General features: G+C 41.2%; 1 protein-coding gene across 1 annotated transcript; it reads left to right on the top strand.

Annotated features, from left to right (window-relative positions):
• The first annotated feature begins 2,974 nt into the window (after positions 1-2,974).
• LAPTM4A (lysosomal protein transmembrane 4 alpha) lies at positions 2,975-20,777 on the top strand. The gene is made up of 7 exons (XM_032866898.1): positions 2,975-3,248; positions 11,495-11,615; positions 15,622-15,698; positions 15,805-15,927; positions 18,512-18,607; positions 19,108-19,206; positions 20,158-20,777. Exons 1-7 carry the CDS (start codon positions 3,138-3,140, stop codon positions 20,230-20,232), a joined length of 702 nt encoding a protein of 233 aa, XP_032722789.1. The 5' UTR covers positions 2,975-3,137; the 3' UTR covers positions 20,233-20,777.
• Positions 20,778-21,718: the final 941 nt, after the last annotated feature.

The following is a 21,718-nucleotide window of genomic DNA, read 5'->3' as shown; positions in this document are numbered from 1 at the left end:
ATCCACACTTTCCAGCTCACAACTGATGAAACGATCTAATGATGACTAATGGGGCTTTAAACTGATTTTTAAATAATCCTCTTATTTCTTAGAAATAATGAATATACTGTATTATAGATCCATTCATCTGCTATAAATGCTTTTATTGGCAGTCAGACTCTCCTTGGTAGAAGTCTTTAAAAATTGTCTTCTCCCAGAGTGCTATGATGAAAGTTGACAGAGAAGGCTAATACAGAACACATTTTAACCATAAACTATGGTGTGAAAGATCAAATTAAAATAATGTATTGAAATAGTATCAGTTGGGGTGGGAGTTTTTAGCTGAGGGACTGGAATCTGCTTGTATATCCTTCTTCTCTCCCTTCCATGTCATCACTGCTCATATTTTATCTTTGTCTCTCTGTGCTGAGTTCTGGGTCTCTTTGTCACTGCAATCTTCTGATTCTCTAATTTTCTCTTAAAATGACTTGATCAAGAGTTTATCCAATCTATTGATGTTTTTCGTGTTTGTTTCATAATTTTCCATGTCAGTGTAGTTCCTCTGCCTGTTAAGGCTGACCCTTCCATTTCGCCCCAGTAGCCAGTCCCCTCCTTCACCTCCCTTTAACAGTTTAATGAGATATAATTCACAGACCCACACATTTCACCTAAAGTGTACCATTTAATGGCTTTTAGTATATGCAGAGTTGTGCCACCATCACCACAACCTAATTTTAGAACATTTTCAACACTGAAAAAAAAAAAAACCTACATTAAAAACAAAAAAAGAAGAAACTCCGTCCCCTTTAGCATTTGTCCCCTGTCCCCCACCAACTCCAGCCACTGCAACCACTAATCGATCTACTTTCTGTGTATAGATTTGACTCTTCTGGAGATTTCATAAAAGTATCTATACAATATGTGGTCTGTGACTCATTTCTTTCACTTAGCATAATATTTTTTGAGGTGCATTATGTATCTTTTTCTATTGCTGAACTATATCCCATTAGTTTGGATATACTACATCTCATTTTTCCATTCCTTGATTAATGGACACTTGTTCATTTTTTTTCTGTATAAGTAATGCCACTACGCACATTTGTGACGAGGTTTTGTGTGCACTTGGCTCTCATTATGTGTGTAGGAGTGGAATTGCTGATCTTACAGCACCTCTATGTTTAACTTTTTGAAAAACTGTCAAAACTTTTTCACAACAGTGCATCATTTTACATTCTTACCAGCAATGTATGAGAGTTCCAATTTCTCCACAGACTGGCCCTGTAATCTTGGACATGTAATTTAACTTCTCTGAGGAGTTAAATAATATAAATGTACCTGCCTTATAGAGTTATTGTTGAAAGGATGAAATGATTAAAAAAAAAGTGATAGGATCCCAGCATGGAACACAATGAGGGCTGTGTAATTTTTTGAGGGGAGTATTACTGTAGTCCAAAGTGGAGAAATGTCATAATTCATTATGAGTTAAATTGCTTCCACCCCCAACTCCATCCTTCCGGGTAGCCTGACTTAACTATGGCCTTCCAGATAATTTGGAAATATTATCCAAACTAGGATAATGGTCTGTGGACAATTCTTTCAACGTTGCAGAAGTAAACAAAGTCTTTGCTCTTTTAGAATTTACATTCTACTGGCGAAATAATCAACAAATTAACATGTAACTTCAAGCAGTGTTCACTGAAGCCATGTCAGTGCAATAACCTTTACTCTGAATCCACTGTGGTCTCCATCTAAGAATATACTTGACAGGGGGACTCTCAGGTGGCTCAGTGGGTTAAGCCTCTGCCTTGTGCTGAGGTCATGATCTCAGGGTCCTAGGATTGAGCCCCGCATCAGGCTCTCTGCTCCCGCCCCCCGCCCCGTCTATTTGTGATCTCTGTCTGTCAAATAAAAGGTGAAACCTCAAGTCTCATAGATACACAAAATGAACACGTGTCAAAGTTACGTGGTCACTTAATGAGGAAACCCGTATCATATCAGAACCAGTTTAAAGAAGAATTTAAAGTACTCATATTGTTAAATTGTGAGCGGAAGATGAATTTGCAAATAGATGCAAAATGACTTTCTGCAAAGAGCTGTAAGATTCAACGTCAATTCCAACGGACTGGAGTATTCCCATGGCTATTAGCTACTTACAACAGAGTTGCACAGAGTTCTACAAAGAAAGATAGACAGCCCACATAGAATCAGGATACCCAGAAAGGTGTGTCAGACTGTTTTTTCACTGAAGTCACCCAGTAACCTTTTGGTCCATTTTATTGTGCTTCACAATTTTTCCCAGTAAAACTCACTCTTACCGGTATAAACCCAGCAACTAAGCAGTTCTTCCACTTTATTTTGCTTTTATTTTCCTCAATCCTCTTGCCTCCTAGTTGCCTGACTTAGGTGGTATTTCTTTGCTCCCACCAAGAAGGCTTCAAAGTGAGGGAGTAGTGGAAAACTAAACCTAATTCCTCCAACAAGCCCCCAACCTCCACTCCCAGGGTGAGGAAGGCCCCTAAGGGGTATTAGCCCCGCCCCTTTCCTACTGGCACCGCCCCCGTCAGCCAAATAATCGAGCTGCGCGCAAAGGTCACGTGAGCAGTCTCGGTCCCGTGACGCCTGCGAGGCAGTACGTGTCGGAGACATCACTCAAAAAAGCCGTTCGTGCCCGTTTCTACCACCAACCCATCTCGTCTCTTCCTCTACCAATTAAATGCCTCTTGTCTTGCCGCTCTCGTCCTAGGGATGGTAAACTACCAGGTTACCCAGAACCTTTCTAGGCCTTCGAGCCAGCCCCTGCCCTTACATAAGAGGCGGGGATCGTTTAGCCCTGAGGCGAGTCGTGCTTCTGATTGGGCGTGACGTTTTGTCAATCTCCAAGTTTTTCCAATCAGGGGCCGAGTTCACCCCGCTTTCCTTTCTTCCATTGGCCTGTGCGCGAGGAAGGTGGAGGAAGAAGGGTAAACCGAGGTCGCGCGAGAGCGCCGCTCGGCACTCAGTGCGCAGGTGCGAAGGAGCTGGTTGGGGCCCGGGCCGGGGGTGGGTTTGAAGACGCGTCGTTTGGTTTTGGAAACTGTGGCACAGCTATCTGGGTTCGACCTCTGGGCGGAGAGCGTTTGTCAGGGGCCCATCCGAGAACGAAGCTTGTGAGATTCCCGATGGTGTCCATGACTTTCAAACGGAGCCGCAGCGACCGGTTCTACAGCACCCGGTGCTGCGGTTGTTGCCATGTCCGCACCGGGACGATCATCCTGGGGACCTGGTACATGGTAAGGGCGGGCGGGGCTGGAGGGTTGGGGCCCAGGGGAATGCGCATGAGCGGGAGGTGGGGGAGCCAGGTCTGGAAAGAAGGGAGTGTTTATCGGGAGGGGTGGGACTGAAAACGGGGTGTTGGGTGGGGCGAGAAGGAATAAGGGAGTCTCTTTAGGGTGCTGTAACTTTGAGAGAAGGGACTGTGGCCAGGAATTGGAGTGGGGGGGGGTAGGAATGGGGAGATTGTTCCTTGGCTCCAGTTAGAGGAGAAAATCAGAGTGGGGAGAAGCAGAGGCGCTGTGGGCGGGCGGGGGAGGGGATGGAGAGTAGGGGGTAGGTGGGAGGGATGAGGATACTGGAATTTGGTGGGGAGTTCTGGAAACTATCTGATTTTGGTCCTTTTTGTACTGATCACGGGATCAGAACACTCGTCCACCTATGCTCCCTGGAATTTTTTTTTTTTTTTTCCCCCCGTAACCAACAATTAGAAATGGACCTTGAGAAGTGCAGCCTGGTTTAGACGTTGTCTTTCCTGGAAGGAAATCGAAAGATCCAGCTGTAACGCAGTTGTCTGTGCTTCCTGGACTTTACTTGTTCCCGGTATTTGTGATGTAGGCAGGAAGGCCTCTGTTGTAAATCTGGAGATTTTCTTGGAGGCAGTGCCTTTTGCCAGGATTTACGCTCGATCTGCCTTTTCCTGTTGCAACTACCTCCTGCCCATTAGACGCTTTGTATTCCGTTTTTTAAGAGACCTTTATTGAATGAAGCCTTCTCTATTCTGGCCACATATACTAGCATTTCCTGGGTTCCAAGATCTATGTCATGACCAAATGGGCAGTGTTATTGGTTGTGTTTTTGAGATTTCTTAACACCATCTCCAGTTTCCCTACACGTTGAAGCTAATTTATCACTGGTGGGATAGCTTTAGGCTATAATTACTTCACTGAAGCTTTCACAAACTTCTCATATTGTTGACTTCATTGTCTGCTTTCACTGTGACTTTGCTGTTTTTGTAGGGGTTTTTTGCTGTTTTGTTTTGGCATGAAGGATTGTGTCATTAATGGTACTGTGTGGTTTCTGTTAACTTCTGTGAACTAGAAAAAAAAGAAGGAAAGGCTTTATCACATTCTTTTTGCGTTTCTCTGTTATCATTACTTCCCTACCCAGTGCCTTGAAATCATTACCATTTGAACAAACATCTGATGAGAATACTCTTAGGCAGATAACTGTTTCCTGGCTGACCCCCAGGGGACTACTTCCGACCAGGGGATTATTTCTGACCACTTTGTTTTGTTTTGTTTTGTTTTACAGTTTTGCTTTATTGCTTTATTTGCTTTGTTTTACATTAAAAACAACAAAACTTGAATGTGTAGGTTTATTTGCTTGTTTCTAAGTTTAATAGCTCTTAGTTTATATTAATATCTTTAATATTCAGAAGCATCATCTTATTGGTATAATTGTATCAGATTTCTCCTCAAAATTCCCTTATTTATATTTTAACTGATTTGTAATATTGGACATTAATCAATTAATGGCAGTAACAGCATTGTATTTCTAATTTTGGTTTCTCTCTTCTCCATTTTGCTCAGGATTTGGGTCTTCAGTTTCTTTTGTTAGTCCTTAGTTTTGCCTTCCATTCCCCTAGATGAATCATTCAAATCTTTAGGGTTCTCAGCCCTCTTCCTCAACCATGCCTCCCTCATCTCTAGAAGATGACCTCCTTCCTACTGAACTGAGAAATTGTGTCCACCAGCTGGGACTCTTGCCTGCAAACCTAATCTTCCTGTTTCTTCTCCGAATCTTTTCTCCATTCACAGAACAAAGGATTTCTAACTCCTCCTCAAGAAGGATATAACCACTATCCCAATTTCAACAATCTGAATATAATTGGCTGTATTTCTTTCCAGTCGTTTCTAGGCAGATTTTTTTTTTCTTAATGCTGTGGGCTCAGCTCATAAAAATGGAAAGGAATAGCAGGAAAAAATACGAATTATGTACAGCAAAACCCAAAATGCAGGGAGAAAAACTTCAGTAAGGGCATTTATTCTCCACTGGAGGCACTTGATGTGAAAACGTTTTACACCTCTCCCTTTTTCCCTGCTTTAGTTTTCACAGTTTTAGTAGGAGGCCGTTCTAATGTTTCATAGAGTTTGGGGTTAGCAGAACATTGGAATCTTCTAAAATCAGTCTGTCCCTACATAAGGAGTTTACTGATATTTGCAGTGTAAAAGTCTTTAGTGGACATATAAAAAGAATAAATTACAGGGATCATTTGTTATCTTTTATATTTCTATTAACCTGCCACACAGAGGATCTCAGTTGTTTCTTTGTCTTGAAAATATCTGCCGTTAAGATACAGTATTACAGAGATTTTTGGAGTACATACACAAAAATGAAACTTAGGAGAAGGTGATCAGTAACATCAGATTCTAACTAGATGAAGGACTGGGAAAAAGCCATTGGTTTTGCTGGTGACTTTCAAAAGTGTGGCTTCTGTAGTACCACAGCAATATAAAAAAACACAATTTCTGCTAATTGGGAAGGCATGTAACCTTTCAGAGAACAAGACCACCTACACAAAAGTGTAGTATAATACCTCTAAACAAAGAGGACATTTCCAAACAGTGTATTTTGTTGCTGGAAGCTTCTTTATAAGACAGAAGTAATAAGAGCTTGAGTGAGATAGAATACCACTTCCCTCCTTCATTACCTTGTCAAGGATCCTTGCTTCCTCAGTTTCAGGTGGAAGGATATTTATGATCCTCATTTTTTTTTAAAGATTTTTATTTATTTATTTGACACAGAGGGAGAGAGAGAGAGAGATCACAAGTAGCCAGAGAGAGAGGGGAAGCAGGCTCCCCGCCGAGCAGAGAGCCCCATGTGGGACTGAATCCCAGGACCCTGAGACCATGACCTGAGCCGAAGGCCGAGGCTTAAACCACTGAGCCACCCAGGCACCCCTATGATCCTCTTTAGATTGCCTCTGTGCTGTTTGAAACCTGGGTTGAGGGGGGCAGCCCTCCCTCCTGCTGGGCCCAAGATACTGTATCAGTGAAGGTATCTGATAACAGTGTCATTGCTTTCCGGCAGCTGGTCTAGTGTTAAGGCCATTCTAATACTGGACACTGTGAACTAAAATATTCTGTGATATTAAATAGTGCAGCCAGTTTTATGTACCAGAAAGGTACCAGCCCGGAAGTGTTAGCTTTGGCATTTTATATTGGAAAGAAGCATAATCCCTGGTTAAGGAATACAAAATCTCAGAGTGAACTCTAGTGTAAATTCTGGCTTTCCTCAAATTGTTTTCTCTGTTGTTCAGCCAGATGATTTTAGGCAAGTTTGTTACGTAGTATAAGTTCAGATGTTCATTGAGTAATTGAAAGTAGGCTTATAAGTGGGCTGTAGGACTGTTCTCCTTGGTTGATGTCCTGTTAACAAGAATACATTGTGAACATTTGTAATAATTTCAGGTCTTGAAAAGACTTTATATATGGCTGTGTTTTCATGAATGTCTCAGACATAGTTTGAAGTTTATAACTGGGAGAGAAGTGAAGACAGCTCTTCTCAAGCTCTGTTCCTTTCCTGCCCTTGTTCCTCTTTAAATAAGAGTAAAACCTGTTTATATTTCGAAGTTAGTATTTTTCCTCAAACACACTTTTTGTGACTCAGTACTTTCGCATGTACTATCTCTTCTCCCTCCCCGCCAAATCATTAAAAAATTTTTTTTGTGTGTGTGTTAAAGATTTTATTTGAGAGAATGAGAGGGAGAGAGAGCATGAGAAGGGGGGGGGGCGAGGGTCAGAGGGAGAAGCAGACTCCCTGCTGAGCAGGGAGTCCCATGCTGGACTTGATCCCGGAACTCCAGGATCATGACCTGAGCCAAAGGCAGTTGCTTAACCAACTGAGCCACCCAGGCACCCGCCCCCTCAAGTCACTTTTTAAAAAAATTTTATTAAAGAACATGGCATATATAAAGAATAGTGAGATAGTATTAACATCTCCCATTTCCTCATCACCTAACTGTGACTACTAACAACGCTTTGCCAATTCTGTTTAATTTTTTAGTGGTTAGCTCAGATGTTCTGTTGAAGCTTTTCTTGTTTCCTAGCTAGAGAGATTGGATTTCCTCACTGTATACCTGGAAAAGTTTTACATACCACTTGTATGTGCTTATTAAAGAGTACTTATTACACAATTACTAATGATTATCTTTTTATTTTTCTCCCCCCACAAGATGTTCTCCTTGAAGGAAAAGGACGATAGATCTTTCTCTATAAAATGTGTATAGTAGCTAGCTTGTTAATTAGAACATGTGAAGTATTCATTAGACTTTTGTAAGATTAATTGTCTCCTCCCCAGAGTAGTAGGAATAACTCATTTGAAACTGCACGTACCAGTAAACAAAGAAAGTTTATATGTGTGTGAAACATTTAACAATTTTTAGAGATCGCCTTTTTGATCTTTATCTGCTGAAAATGCTTCAGTGACTAGCAGTAAAGATTCTTCCTGCCTGTGAGACCCTTATCAGGATGCCCTGAAGCACGTACGTTGTTTTAATTATAGTCTCAGCAGATACTGGGTTGTGGCAAAACATACCGTGGGAACTTAAAGAATAATGATTTAAAACAAAAACCAGCTCCTGGAGAATCTTCTGGGATGGGTGTGGCAGTAAGATGAGAAAGCAAAGAGGAATTCCTTTCTGGAGGCGGAGTACTTCATGGGTCTGATAACTGTTCCTTTGTAACAAGTAAAATCGACTCATCTGGTTTTTGTAATTGTTTGTTTACCTATACAAGGTGTATGGGAGGCTTGCAAAAATAATGCAAACCAAATAATTTGACCCAGTTAATTTACAGGACTGCTTCCACATTGAATGGTATGTCCATAGCCCATGCCATTGACATATTTGCTATGTTCTGTATCTCCATATTATGAGGTTTAGAAGTTAATCATTATTTTAATTACACTGTTGTTTTCTTTCCTGAATAAATAAAAGCAAAAAAAAGTCAACTGGGAATAAAAATTCTGAAGTTGAACAAAATGCTATTTGCAGAGAAATCTTTTATCAGGAATTTTACGTTGTAGGACTGTAAAATTGATTTTTTGAAAAATGCTCTGTGGAACTTAGAAATATCGATTGTAATCAGAAGTAGATGTAGCACAGGGCCTAAATACGAGCACAGGATGGGTGCTAAGTTTCAGATCACAAGGAGGATTTTCCAGGTTAATGCTTTAAAATGTAAGTTGAAGTTCTAATGATTATAGTGATGTAATGGAATATAATTAAGTCAGTGAAGATTCAGATTGTGTGAGCTTATAAAGAAGTAACATTGCAGTTTATTTTATCATTTCTTGGTCTTTTCGATTAGAGCTGTGATTTTTGTTTAATACTCAGGGTTGTGACAGTGAAATGAAGTTTGAGTTGTCACTAATACTACAAGAAGATAATAGTGGATGAATCTGTGGCTTATCCGTGTAAGAGAAAATAGATTTTGTAAGTCCTACATGCAATTCAAGTATTTAGGAGTTTAATTTTCCTTTCCTAAATATTTTATTTATGGAATTTATTTATATTTTGGAAGGGAAAATTAAACTCCTAAATATTTTTGGTTGTGTCATTTCCTTCATTTAGTCATTGAATTTGTGTTTTTCTTGAAATGAGGTTTTTTTTTCTGTACTGTGCAGAGCTTTTTAACTATGACCATATTATTGTTAGCACAGAATAATTTGCTGAATTGATTTCACGCTGATTTTCATATACAGAATCTATAAGGTTTCAGTAGATATATCTAATTGTTCAGTAATTAATTCACCTAGTTGGATGAACTCCTGTTCATACACCACATGGTAACCAAAACCCATTGCAATGAATATGGAAAAAATCAGCCTTCAACCAGGGAGCCTCCTTGCAGGTATGGTTGTCCTTGGTAAGACCTTTCAGGAGTTGAAGGATAAAGTACCTTGCTTTTGAGCATTTACTGAACATAATTTATTTAGACAATAAAGTTTATGAACATTTTATAACTTTAGATAATAGTTTCTTTTGGAGAGACCTCAAAACAGGAGTTGCTTAGGAAAATGGGTGTAAGTGATCATGTGGTACTCTGAAGCAGGTTGTCTTAAAAAGAGCCAGGTTTGTATCCTAGCTCTGCCCTCTACTGTCTCAGTGAATTTATCACAAGTTAATTCACGTGCTGAAACTTCGTTTTCTTACCTGCAAATGGGCTTTAGTAGTGGTTGTGAAGAATGAGTGAAGTGATACGTGTGACTGGGCCTGCTGTACTGCTGTATAGTACATCCTCAGTAAATGTCAGTTGATTCTGAATTCAGTATTGTGACATTGTGTAGATCTCCTAATCCTTACTGAATGATAGAACTTGGGTTGCTTGTCTTAGAGAATGTAAAGTGCCTTCAACTGAGAAACTGTTGTTTCCCATTCAGGACAACAGGAGAGAGCTGAGTAACAAGAGTTTGTTTAAAGTACGTTGATGATAAGGCTCTAATGTTCTTAAAAGTATCATATTCAGATTTCACAAAGGGAAGAGGGTGGGTTCTGTGGACTTTGAGACAGGGAAGCCTAACTGCAGTCCAAGGTGGTTTTCTGTACTGAACCATTCACGGGACTGTTCTTGAGCACCTCGGGGGGGGGCGACAGGGCCTCCTCGGGTACTGCAGGGACTCACTAACCTCCAGAGGCATAAATAATTTCTTCTTTAAATAGAGTTAGAACCTTGGTAGATTGGGAAAATTCACCAGATATTATGATGGAATTTCAGCAAGAAGCTTGACAAAGACTCAAGATTCTCTGAAAGTGGTAAAGAATTTTATTCAGAGATTGCTTGTTGATGCGAAGAGGACAACCTCTGGCCCTCTCCTGCGCTTGGCCCTCCTCTCTTTTACTAGTGACTGAGACGGAGATACTCATACATACTGATCATATTTTGAAATGCTGGAAGCTAAAAGAGATAGGAAATCTGTAGGGTGTCCGAATCTACGTCCAGAACATCTTGACAGGCAAGAATACAGTACAGTGGAATCCACTGCAAATGTATAAGGGCTTATGCCTGGGCCTCTGGATCTACCTGTTCAGGTTCCGGTGGTAGCTTAGCAGGATCAAGTGTGAAAAAGAATTAAGGGTTTGGGGGAGTTACTCTCTCATGAGGTTCAAAAAATTGATGGAGCCAGTGAGATTTCAGGCTGTGCTAGTTGCAATTTGTTAACTTCGGCTGTAGGAACTGAGATCTCTGTGCTCTGACCAGCTGATCTTACCTCATTTTCGTGGTATGTCCAACAAATGGCGCATGTGTACAGAGGAGAGCAGAAAGGAGGTAGTGAGGTAGCTGGACAGTGCTTAAACCATTAGAGAAATGCGTGAAATAACCTGAACGTTTATTCTAGCAAAGATTGTTTGGAGTCCTGCATCAGCTCCTCTTAAGTGTTAGGGGAGCACTTACTGAAAAAGGGAAGCATGTTGTTTCAAAGGATAGAATTAAGGCCAGTAGGTGAAAGTGAAAATGACCTAGTTAAAATCTTGGAAAGATTTTTAAGAATTTGAGTCAGGCCTAAGAGGAAATTAAATAGTTTTCTCTGGTTAGATAGGACGTGCTGTAGAGGAGTGTCAGGGTTATCTGATGCATCACTGTTTACTTAACTGATGGGTATTATATTTATCTGATGGATAAGGATGTTGGGTGAACTGTAGTTTCTTCCAGCCTGAAAATTCCGAGACTGGTGTGTGAATAAATACATGACTCTGAATACAAACAGTTTGTAATGATTCCTTTTAAATGTTTTGCCGTTTTGTTTTGTTTTGCTATTTATTAATACAGGTTCAGTCAAGACATTTTTTCTCTGAAACATTTAAGTTTATACTTTAAGATACATACTTATTTTTAGAGTGGTGTTGCATATTTTATCTGTAGGTAGTCTACTATTTTTCTTTTTTTTATTTAAAGATTTTATTCATTTATTCATTTGAGAGAGAGTGACTGCGAGAGCACAAGCAGGGGGGGAGAGGCAGAGGGAGAAGGAGAAGCAGACTCCATGGGAGCCTGATGTGGGGCTGGGATCCCAGGATGTGGAGATCATAGCCTGAGCCAAAGACATATGCTTAGCCATTGGAGCCACCCAGGTGCACCGGTCTGCTACTGTTTTCTGCCTTTGTTATTGCAACTAGAACAGTTTAAACATGGGAAGACATCTAAAGATTGTGGTGAAGACCGTTCCCTGATTAATATAATTGATAATATCTTATCTTTCACAGGTGATAAACCTATTGATGGCAATTTTGCTGACTGTGGAAGTAACTCATCCAAACTCCATGCCAGCTGTCAACATTCAGTATGAAGTCATTGGCAATTACTATTCATCTGAGAGAATGGCTGGTACGTTTTTAGTTGAAAACATCTCCTGCTAATTACATACACACACAAAATTATTTAGAGGATTGATTAAATTGTATTTAAGTTATTCTGCCTGCTGAGGCATAATAGTATTTTTGTGGGGTTTTCAAAGATACTCAGTGAGAATTATAATTGAGCACTTCTGGCCAGAAGATGTTACGGACTACTAGAAGATTTTTTGAGAAATATACATTGTATACCTTGATTCTCGTCAGTGCTGTGGACCTAAGAAGAAATTACAAAAAGACTTGTAAGCCTTTAAGGTCAGCTGGCAGGTATAGTAGAGAATGGGAGCAAATAGGCTTACAGGAAAATAGGAAATACGAATTATTGGAAAATTTGCTGATTATCTTTTGCTCAGGGTCACAATTCTAAATATTTCAGTCATTTGGATGAAGGAAGACAGTGTTGAAGTTAAAAATAGAAGATGTTCATGGAAATTACCTTTTTAAACATTTTTATTCTGTGATAGCGTTTTCATTGTTGATCTTTCTCTGAAATACACATGCAGAAAAATTCTAGTTAAGATTTTATATTGGGTGCTTGGGTGGCTCAGTCTGTTATGCGTCTGCCTTCAGCTTGGCGTGTGATCCCAGGGTCTTGGGATCTAGTACTGCCTTTGGCTTCCTGCTCAGCAAGGAGTCTGCTTCTTCCTCTGCGCTTCCCCCCCACCCCCGCTCATGATCTCTCTTTCTCTCTCTCTCAAATAATAAAAAAAAAGATTTCATAAAGTAAATGTTAGAAATTTAATATTTGAACAGAAAATTTTGCCTCAAGCTTTTCAGTGCAACGTTTTTCGTATTTAAAATTTCACTTCAGAAAAATATTCTGACTACTCATGTCTATAATGTTACAGGATCCAAGTTACATTTTTAGGTTTATTGGTTTTTATTATAAATTCTTGATTTTCATTACATTTGTGATCTTCTCTGATAAATGTATCAAGTTGTTTTTAAAACAAATTTGGTTGTTAATTCACTCACTGTCCAGAGGGCTAACTGCTGTTTCTAGGATTCAGGTAGTTTTGTGGCCATCTGTTGACATTGTAGTATGAAAACACTAACATTTGTTCACACTGTGTTTAAATGCTATTTTAATGAGTCTACTGATTGTCTCTTCAGATATATAATCCTTTACTTCTGTTGTCAAATGTGATAAAAGAGGTACTAAGTACTTACTAGAAACATCCTTCCTGGCATTTGTTTTTTCTTCCTGAGTTAGTCTATTTCTATTTTTTTTTTAAAGATTTTATTTATTTATTTGACAGAGATCACAAGTAGGTAGAGAAGCAGGCAGAGAGAGAGAGAGAGGAGGAAGCAGGCTCCCTGCGGAGCAGAGAGCCCGATGTGGGGCTCGATCCCAGGACCCTGGGACCATGACCTGAGCCAAAGGCATAGGCTTTAATCCACTGAGCCACCCAGGCGCCCCAGTCTGTTTCTATTTAAAAACCAAAATAACTGGGGCACCTGGGAGGCTCAGTGGGTTGGGCCTCTGCCTTTGGCTTAGGTCATGATCTGATCTCAGGGTGCTGGGATCGAGCCTCACATCAGCCTCTCTGCTCAGCAGGGAGCCTGCCTCCCTCTCTCTTTGCCTGCCTCTCTGCCTACTTGTATCTCTGTCAAATAAATAAATAAAATCTTAAAAATAACCCAAAATAACAATAGTGTATAAAATGTTAGTTTTTAATGGCTGTTATTTTGTACTTTAGGCCGTAAAATTATGCACAACCTGCTAATGTCAGCATTTTTTCCAGCATGCAGTGTCAGCATGTGTTTCTCTTAAAATCAAGGTGTAGAAAAAGATTCATGGCTATTGACATTCTTGTAGGTCTGTACAACCGGCTGCCTTGGCTTGAGCTGCCGGGATGGAGTCACAGGTTTCCTGCCTGTTGTGTGAGTGCTGTAGAGAGAATCAGATATATTCGTTACCGTACTTGTTTTGATTACGGTTCTGCCAAAGCCTCTATTCTTGACAGTATAAAAATGCATAGTACTTGGTCATACGGTAGTTTGTGTCTCTTTGGAAGTGGAAAGTTGACTTTCCTGTGACCCAGTGTTATAATAGCAAGTTAAGTTCTGATCATTGGCCTGCCACCTGATTTTATTTTTATTTTTATTATTTGAGAGAGAGACAGTGAGAGAGCATGAGAGGGAGGTCAGAGGGAGAAGCAGTCTGCCGGTGGAGCTGGGAGCTCGATGCGAGGCTTGATCCGGGGACTCGGGGATCCTGACCTGAGCTGAAGGCAGTTGCTTAACCTACTGAGCCACCCAGGAGCCCCTGTTTTTATTTTTAAGATGATTTTTTTGAGAGAGGGGAGAGCGAGCGCATGCACAAGCTGAGAGAGGGGCAGAGGGAGAAGGAGAAGCATACTCTGCCGAGCAGGGAGCCGATGCAGGGCTTTATCCCGTGACCCTGAGGTCGTACCCGATCCAAAGGCTGACACTTAACCTCCTGAGCCACCCAGATGCCCTGACCTGCTGGCTGATTTTATTTTTTTTTATTTTTATTTTTTAAAGATTTTATTTATTTATTTGGCAGAGAGAGATCACGGGTAGGCAGAGAGGCAGGCAGAGAGAGAGGAGGAAGCAGGCTCCCCGCTGAGCAGAGAGCCCAAATGCGGGACTCGATCCCAGGACCCTGGGATCATGACCTGAGCCGAAGGCAGAGGCTTTAACCCACTGAGCCACCCAGGCGCCCCTGCTGGCTGATTTTAAATAAAAAGGTTTATGGTTAGTTATTTTTAATCAGCTAAACAGTATGGGATGAAATGCTTCTGCAACATATGCAATCTGTTTTTCAAATAAGAATTTAACTTCATATTCACGCTGTTAGTGGGTGAACACTTGGGAGCCCCCTGGAGGAGCTGCTTAAATGTGGTGGTGGCTGGAAACTAGAGGTTCATATCTGGGTCTTTAGCCCTCGTATTTTGTTTGCTTTATTGAGCGGAGCGTCTCTTGTTCTCAGCATCTTACATGTATTTTTCACCTGTCATCCCGTTTCTCCCCTATTTTGCTATAGGGCATCTGGAGGATATTCTCTATCCTCTAGAAAATTTTGGAGAGGGCTGTTCTTACCTAATTTAGTGCCAGGTATCGATGATGCTTGTACTACTGCCGAGTGACAAGATGATCTACGACAGTTATCTAATAGTGGGAGTATTCAGCAATTATTCAGTTATCATTATTAGCACCCTTCTGGTTCTTGATCTCTATCCAGAGTCAAAGAATTAACTTTAGATCTGTGCTAAGAAACTCAAGTCGAGTGTGACTTACTCTGGTGGTTTGTGAGGCAGTTAATGAACTTAGATAATGCAGAGGAAGCAGACAACTTGAGAGGGAGGTGGGGAACAAAGAAAAGGCCTGTGAAGTAGTGGAGAAATCATGAGGAGGAAATGAGAAGCAGCGAGTTCACATGTTGGGATGGGGGAGAGGAGGTTAATGGAGAACCTTGAATTTCTGATTGTGCATTTTCTCTGGGGCCGGAGGTGGCAGGTGTAATGCTCTGTATTTAATACACGTGTGTCTTTCAAGCAAGTACCAACCTTTCCCTCCTGTGGATCCCTGCTTAGCTCACAAGACCCAGCTTGTGTCATTTCTTTGTATTTTTTTCCTGATTCCCCAGGGAAAGCTAATTGTTTCTGTTGTAGCACTTGCCACTTTGGATTTTAATTCTCAGTTCTTTCACGCCTTCAGACTCTTAGACCCTGGGCAGAGATCTCTCTCCCTAGCTGAGTGGTTGATGATAAGAGTCAGTGAGTTATAGCCAATTTAATAAACAGGAAAAGCAAAGTCATGAATTCTTCAAGCGTCATTACTTAATGCCGAGACAGATTTTTTTTCTTAACACGCCTTGGTCTTAAATGTTTTCATAGCTAATCTTGAAAATACTAATTTTTTCAGTTCGCTTTAAAACGTTATTTTGTCATGAAGAGTCTTGTTCTTTTTGTTATGTAAGTAGCTTAATTAGATTTTTGTTTCTGTTTTCTTAGATAATGCCTGTGTTCTTTTTGCCGTCTCTGTTCTTATGTTTATAATCAGTTCAATGCTGGTATATGGAGCAATTTCTGTAAGTATCCTGTATTTTTGACTTCTCGAGTTTGACCTTTACTGAGGAGTACTTAATAGTTTCATATTTGTGTTGTGATGTTGTGGTTGTTATCTTTTGTCTTCAGTATCAAGTGGGTTGGCTGATTCCATTCTTCTGTTACCGGCTTTTTGACTTCGTTCTCAGTTGCCTGGTTGCTATCAGTTCTCTGACTTACTTGCCAAGAATCAAGGAGTATCTGGATCAGTTAGTAAGTATATATGCTAGTCAAGTGTTTTTTCTTTATTTTAAGTAAAATACTTAAATAGAAATTTTGAGTCCACTTTAGGTACTATTCTTATTTTATTTTAATTACCCTACTTTTAAAAACTGCTTTATTTTTTTTTTTTTTTAAAGATTTTATTTATTTATTTGACAGAGAGAGATCACAAGTAGACAGAGAGGCAGGCAGAGAGAGAGAGGGAAGCAGGCTCCCTGCTGAGCAGAGAGCCCGATGCGGGACTCGATCCCAGGACCCTGAGATCATGACCTGAGCCGAAGGCAGCGGCTTAACCCACTGAGCCACCCAGGCGCCCTAAAAACTGCTTTAAAATAATTACTACTACTCTCAATTACCGTGTTGAAACCAGTAAGATACAGGTAGAATATCCTCTTACTATACCGTTTGTATATTGCAGCATTAAAAGTCTCTAGAGATGGACGTCATGGAGTCTAAGGAGTAGTTCAGCTTTTGTTTTGAGTATACTGGTATCATAATTTGGCTCTAGAGGTTTCTTGCTCTGTTCAGAGGTGGAGCAGTCCCATGAACCCCTTAGTAAGCTGAAGTGTTGTAAATGTTTTCTCAGACCCCCCAGATACTCTTCTCAGTCTTCTCTGATACCCGAGGGCACGCCTTGCTAACAGAGGCACAGAATAAATTGAGTAAAGCACAGATGCCCACCGACGCAGTTCACCGCCTGGCGGCTGGATGCTGAGATGCTGGCGGCGCTCTCGCTGCCTGGAGTCCAGATAAATGAAAGTTCATTTCAAAAGTGCTGTGTTGTAGGAATCTTCTCCCTGCTTTCAGATTTCCTGCCTAGTCCATCTTATTTACCACCAAATTTATCATTCATTCATTTCCCAAAACATTTGATGGTTGCTGCTTAACGTATGAGGCACTTTGCTGCGTTCTTGGGATACATCAGTAGAACCAGTGAAGGAATTGGAAAATTGACAGTTACTGCATTAAAACAGTGGTAAGAGGCTATGAAGGAGAGGGTGAGCTGCGTGAGTGGGTGTCACAGGGTGTCAGACGTGGGCTGGGAAGCCAGGCTTGACTTGCACTCATGAGTCTGAGTAGGAATGAAGACAGGGAAGATACAGAAGCAGTTGTTCCAGGTCACGAGACCCCTCGAAGTGGGAAGGAACATTCTGTGTGTAGTCCGCAGACTATAAGGTGACCATGGTGGCTGGCACATAGATGAAGGGGGGAAGCAAAGCAGCATGTGATGAGCTGGAGAGGAGCAGCTGGGGACAGGGCCTAGTGTCCTGGTTGGCCGTGGTCAGAAGGTTCCTCATTCTAGATCTCTCGCCATGTCTGGCTAAAAAATTGCAAACCACCTGAATGAAAGCCGTAGCATTCCCCCATGAGCTGGTCCCATTCAGTTTTTGTCTCTTTATAAATGAAGTCTTAAAGAAGAGTTTTGTCCCAAGGAGACAGTTGGTGTGTGGGTACTTTCTTATTTTTTTGGTCCTTTGGGATTTTTGCATGCTGCTTTTTTATAAAAATTATTTGGGCCTTTGTGTTGACATTTCCATTAAAAAAAGTGTTTTCAAAAATCAGATGAGCTTTAAAGGAGAACATAGAATGAATTTTTTTACTATTCTTTTACAGACCCCAATGGTTTCTCCCTCTGTTATAGTCATTTGGTCTCTCAGACTGGCAAATTCCTTCTCTGTTGGCCAGCTTTTAAATCCTTAATTATTATTTCATAATGCCCTTCTGAAACCCAGCTCACTGACTTGTACACAATAAATGCTAAGTAAATATTTGAGTAAATGAAGTTGACCCTTCACAGTAGAATGTATTATGTCTGCAGTGAATCACAGAAGTCTGTGTGCTTTTATAACGGGAGGCATGCCGCCTTTTTGCCCCTTTCTGAGGAGTATTGAGACTGATGATTGGCTTTTAGAAAAATTAATTTCCTGAGGTAGGATTAAATGACCCCATGAAACTTAGGTAAGTCTTAGCACCTCCTGACCTGGTGACTCAGGGACTAATCTGTAGTTGTATACAGGAGATGGTACGTTTCCAAAGGCCAGAAAGATGTAGAATAGTGAGAAGTAAAGAGAAGATGAGCTCAGTTTGGACAGCAGTGTTCAGACGTGTGTGACATTTCAGTGGCGTGCATTTGTGATGATGAGGCTTAAAGGTAGCATGAGTTAAGTTCTGTTTGTAAGTTTTCGTTGGAAGTCAGTTCTGACTTCGGTGCCTTTTCTTTCTATTTCTACGATGCTCTCTAGGTCTGGAAGTGCAAGTTGTGTATATGTGTTTAATTAATAAACTTCATGGTTTAGAGCAGTTTTAGGTTAACAGCAAAACTGAGTGGAAAGTGCCCACCTCCCACTCCCCCACTGTCCACGTCCTAAACCACAGTGGCCCATCTGTCACAAGTGATGGGCCTGCACGGACACGTCATCATCACCCAGAGCTCAGAGCTTACTCGAGGGTTTACTTGTGCTGTACGTTGTGTAGATTTGGGCAAGTGTGTGGTGACGTAAAGTAGTCACTGTGGTGTCACACAATAGTTTCACTGCCCTAAAAATCCTCTCCTCTCCGCGGCTTTGTTTTATAGCCTGATTTTCCCTACAAAGATGACCTCCTGGCACTGGACTCCAGCTGCCTTCTCTTCATTGTTCTTGTGTTCTTCGCCTTATTCATCATTTTTAAGGTGAGTTGCTGACTAAAACGCTGTCTAAAACCTTGTTGCCTTTTCTCCTTAGAGTTCACAGTTAGGGGACAGTGTTTCCTCTGACATAGTAGTAAAGGTAGCCTCTGGGCGATGTCCTCCCTTTTGTTTCCAGAGAGTGTTTGGAAATGCCAGGATCCTTCCTAGTGTAAGGAACATCATGTTTTTGGAAGTAGTTCATGATTTGATTGAAAATCTATTAAAATTCCAAAGGTTCGGAGGCGGAATTTCTTTTGCAGCACAGTGGTTACCAGACCTGAGTTAAAACCCCAGTTCTGGTTTCTCTAGAAAATGCTATCAGTGAAACGATATGTAAGTGTGAGCAGGTGGGGAAAAGGCCTGGCCTGTGCTAGGTTCAGGTGGATGTCTGTTCCCCTCTCCACGGAGCACGCGTGGGGGAAAGCCTACGTCAGCTTATTAACTTGAGAGCAGGTGGTCTGTTGCGTTTCTAGCAGATGGAAATTTTGTTTGCGTTCTTTTAGGCATATCTAATCAACTGCGTTTGGAACTGCTACAAGTATATCAACAACAGAAACCTGCCAGAGATCGCCGTGTACCCTGCCTTTGAAGCACCTCCGCAGGTGAGTGACCTTTTAGTCTAGTCTCTCTTCAGTAGCCATTACTGATGATTCTCAGAGCCTAGATCTTGACTTCCTCTTCAGTGCCATAGGTATGGTTTCGGGCATGGAGAGCTTTCATCTGCAGGACTGAGCATTTCCCTTTGCAAATCCGGGTACGTGGGCGAGGGGCCGCCTGCGCTGCTCATTCCACTTCACTCCTCGGAGCCTCCCGGAGGGTTGCATTTTGCAGGGGAGATCAGACAGGAGGCGACCCTGTGAGCCATGCCAGGCTCGTGGCTTCTGGAACTTCTGAGGATGGGGTACCGTCGTCTGCAGCTCGTGTTGCTTTCAGAAAACATCCCCACGGTTGGAAGGGGAAGCTGGTTTTTCTGTGGGGAGATGCATGTCATGGGTTCCGTGAGTCTGTGGGGAGGCCTACTTCTAGGGGCTCTTTAGTTGCTGCTGTATTAGCTCTTCCTGGTTTTCAACATGTAGAATGTATGTGGCACGTGTAGGGCCAGCACGTCACACTTGGAGTCACTTGGCTGGAAGGCCCCGCCTCCACAGGTGTGGCCTTTACCCTGGAAGAAGCAGTGGAAGCGCCTGATCCAGAGTATGGTTCTGATGACGTCCAGGATCCGGCATCTTACCGGAGGCTTCCTTTCCTATAGTTTCGCAGCCCCTGAGGCACTGGTACTTTGTCATTTACAGTGTGGTCCAAAGGACCCTGCCTTTCCCGTCAAGGTGTCCTGGTAGCCTCAGGGTCTGTTCAGAAGCAAAACTCTGCCTCTCTCCCCTCCATCCCTCTGTCTTCAGCGGTCTTGGATCAGACGCTCACCTCCACTTACCAGTCCTCCCTACGCTCAGGAACTTCTTAGCTCACAAATTCTTCAGCTAAAATCTGAAAGCTGAATTATTCCAGGTAGGATTGTAAGGCGCTTTAAGTCCGATATAATTTTTTTCTCTCTTCAGTATGTTTTGCCAACCTATGAAATGGCCGTGAAGATGCCTGAGAAAGAGCCACCGCCTCCTTACATACCTGCCTGAAGAAGTTCTGCCTTTGTCAATAAACCCTATACCAGCTTTTTGTCTTGTTTATTTTACAGAATGCTGCAATACAGGGCTCTTCAAACTTGTTTGATATAAAATACATTTTCCTTTGTTTAAGCATTTATTTTCAAACACTAACAAGCCTTTTGGACATTTATTCAGTCTTTTTTTTTTGTTAAGTCTATACATTTTAATAGTTTTTGGAGACAATCTAGGTTAAGCAAGAGCAAAGTGCCATTGTTTGCCTTTAATGGGGGGGTGGGAAGGGGGTATTCTCTACACATTTTCTTTTTTAACTTCACACTTTCTTTATATAATAGTTTGCATTTTGGTTATTTGCTGCCCTGGATACTTTCAGGAAGAATGACTTAAATATTCAGGATGAATGAGTTGGTTATAAGATCTGAAGTTCTCAGCTATGAAAACAGGAACAATATATAACATTTTAACTTTTGACTGTGGAAGATGACGGTTGCATGTTTCTAATTTGTATGTGTTTTCCATCTTTGTGATAAGATGCTTTAATAAATCTCTTAAATATTTACTGTTGTCATTTTTTAAAAAGTCCATTACCCTTTTGTGGTAGATAGAATTTAACATTTCCCATTACAATAAACTCAGACTGCCACGGTCTTCTGGTACTTCGAGAACACAATGCAGGCTTAACTAGAAAGCATTTCTTTAGTCCAGTTACTCAAATATTATTTAAAGTTATGGCGAAGATATTACTTGAACCACAGGCCAGAAATTATTAATGGTTTGTTAGAAAAATTATATGATGAGGTTAGCAAGCTGTGTTTTTATGTAAAGATCATTTAGTATTTAGTTAATGAGTTCATCAACGTCAAGAATAATTCAGTAGGGGCACCTGGGTGGCTCAGTCATTTAAGCACCTGCCTTCAGCTCAGGTCATGATCCGGGCTTCCTGAGATGGAGCCCTTCATGGGGCTCAGTGGGGAGTCTGCTTCTTCCTCTCCCTGCTGCTCCCCCTGCTTGTGCGCTCTGTCAGATAAACATCTTAAAGAATTCAGTAATTCAAGAATAATTTAAAAATGTATCAGGTTAGCTTCAGAGAGGAGCCAAAGAGAAAGCAAGCCAACTGCGACTTACCGCACAACTAAAACATTTTTCCTAAAAATACTCCAGCCTGCATCTTGTTAAGAGTGTAGCAATAGTGGCCTCACACACATCGACCATATAGACACATGAATGTATTTTACACATTTCTTAAAGGGTTAATGACATTGTTTGGCTGCAAGGTCACTTTTACAAACACCCGCCACCACCAAAATAAAGAGTAAACTTTATATTTAGGAAGTACGGTTTTGTCTGGGAGTAGACCCACTTTTGGGTAGTATAAGATATTTTACTGATATTGTGATTTTAGGACATTTCAAAATTAAGGATAAGTTTTCTGGGCTGGGTCTCACTTCATTTCTTTATAAAAAAGAAATCTTGGAGGTCCATGAAGTTTCCTTAGTTA

This window comes from Lontra canadensis, unplaced genomic scaffold (assembly GCF_010015895.1).
Source record: "Lontra canadensis isolate GAN:19392208 unplaced genomic scaffold, GSC_riverotter_1.0 scaffold32, whole genome shotgun sequence".
Classification (NCBI taxonomy): domain Eukaryota; kingdom Metazoa; phylum Chordata; class Mammalia; order Carnivora; family Mustelidae; genus Lontra; species Lontra canadensis.
This window is presented reverse-complemented; position numbering and strand designations above follow the sequence as displayed.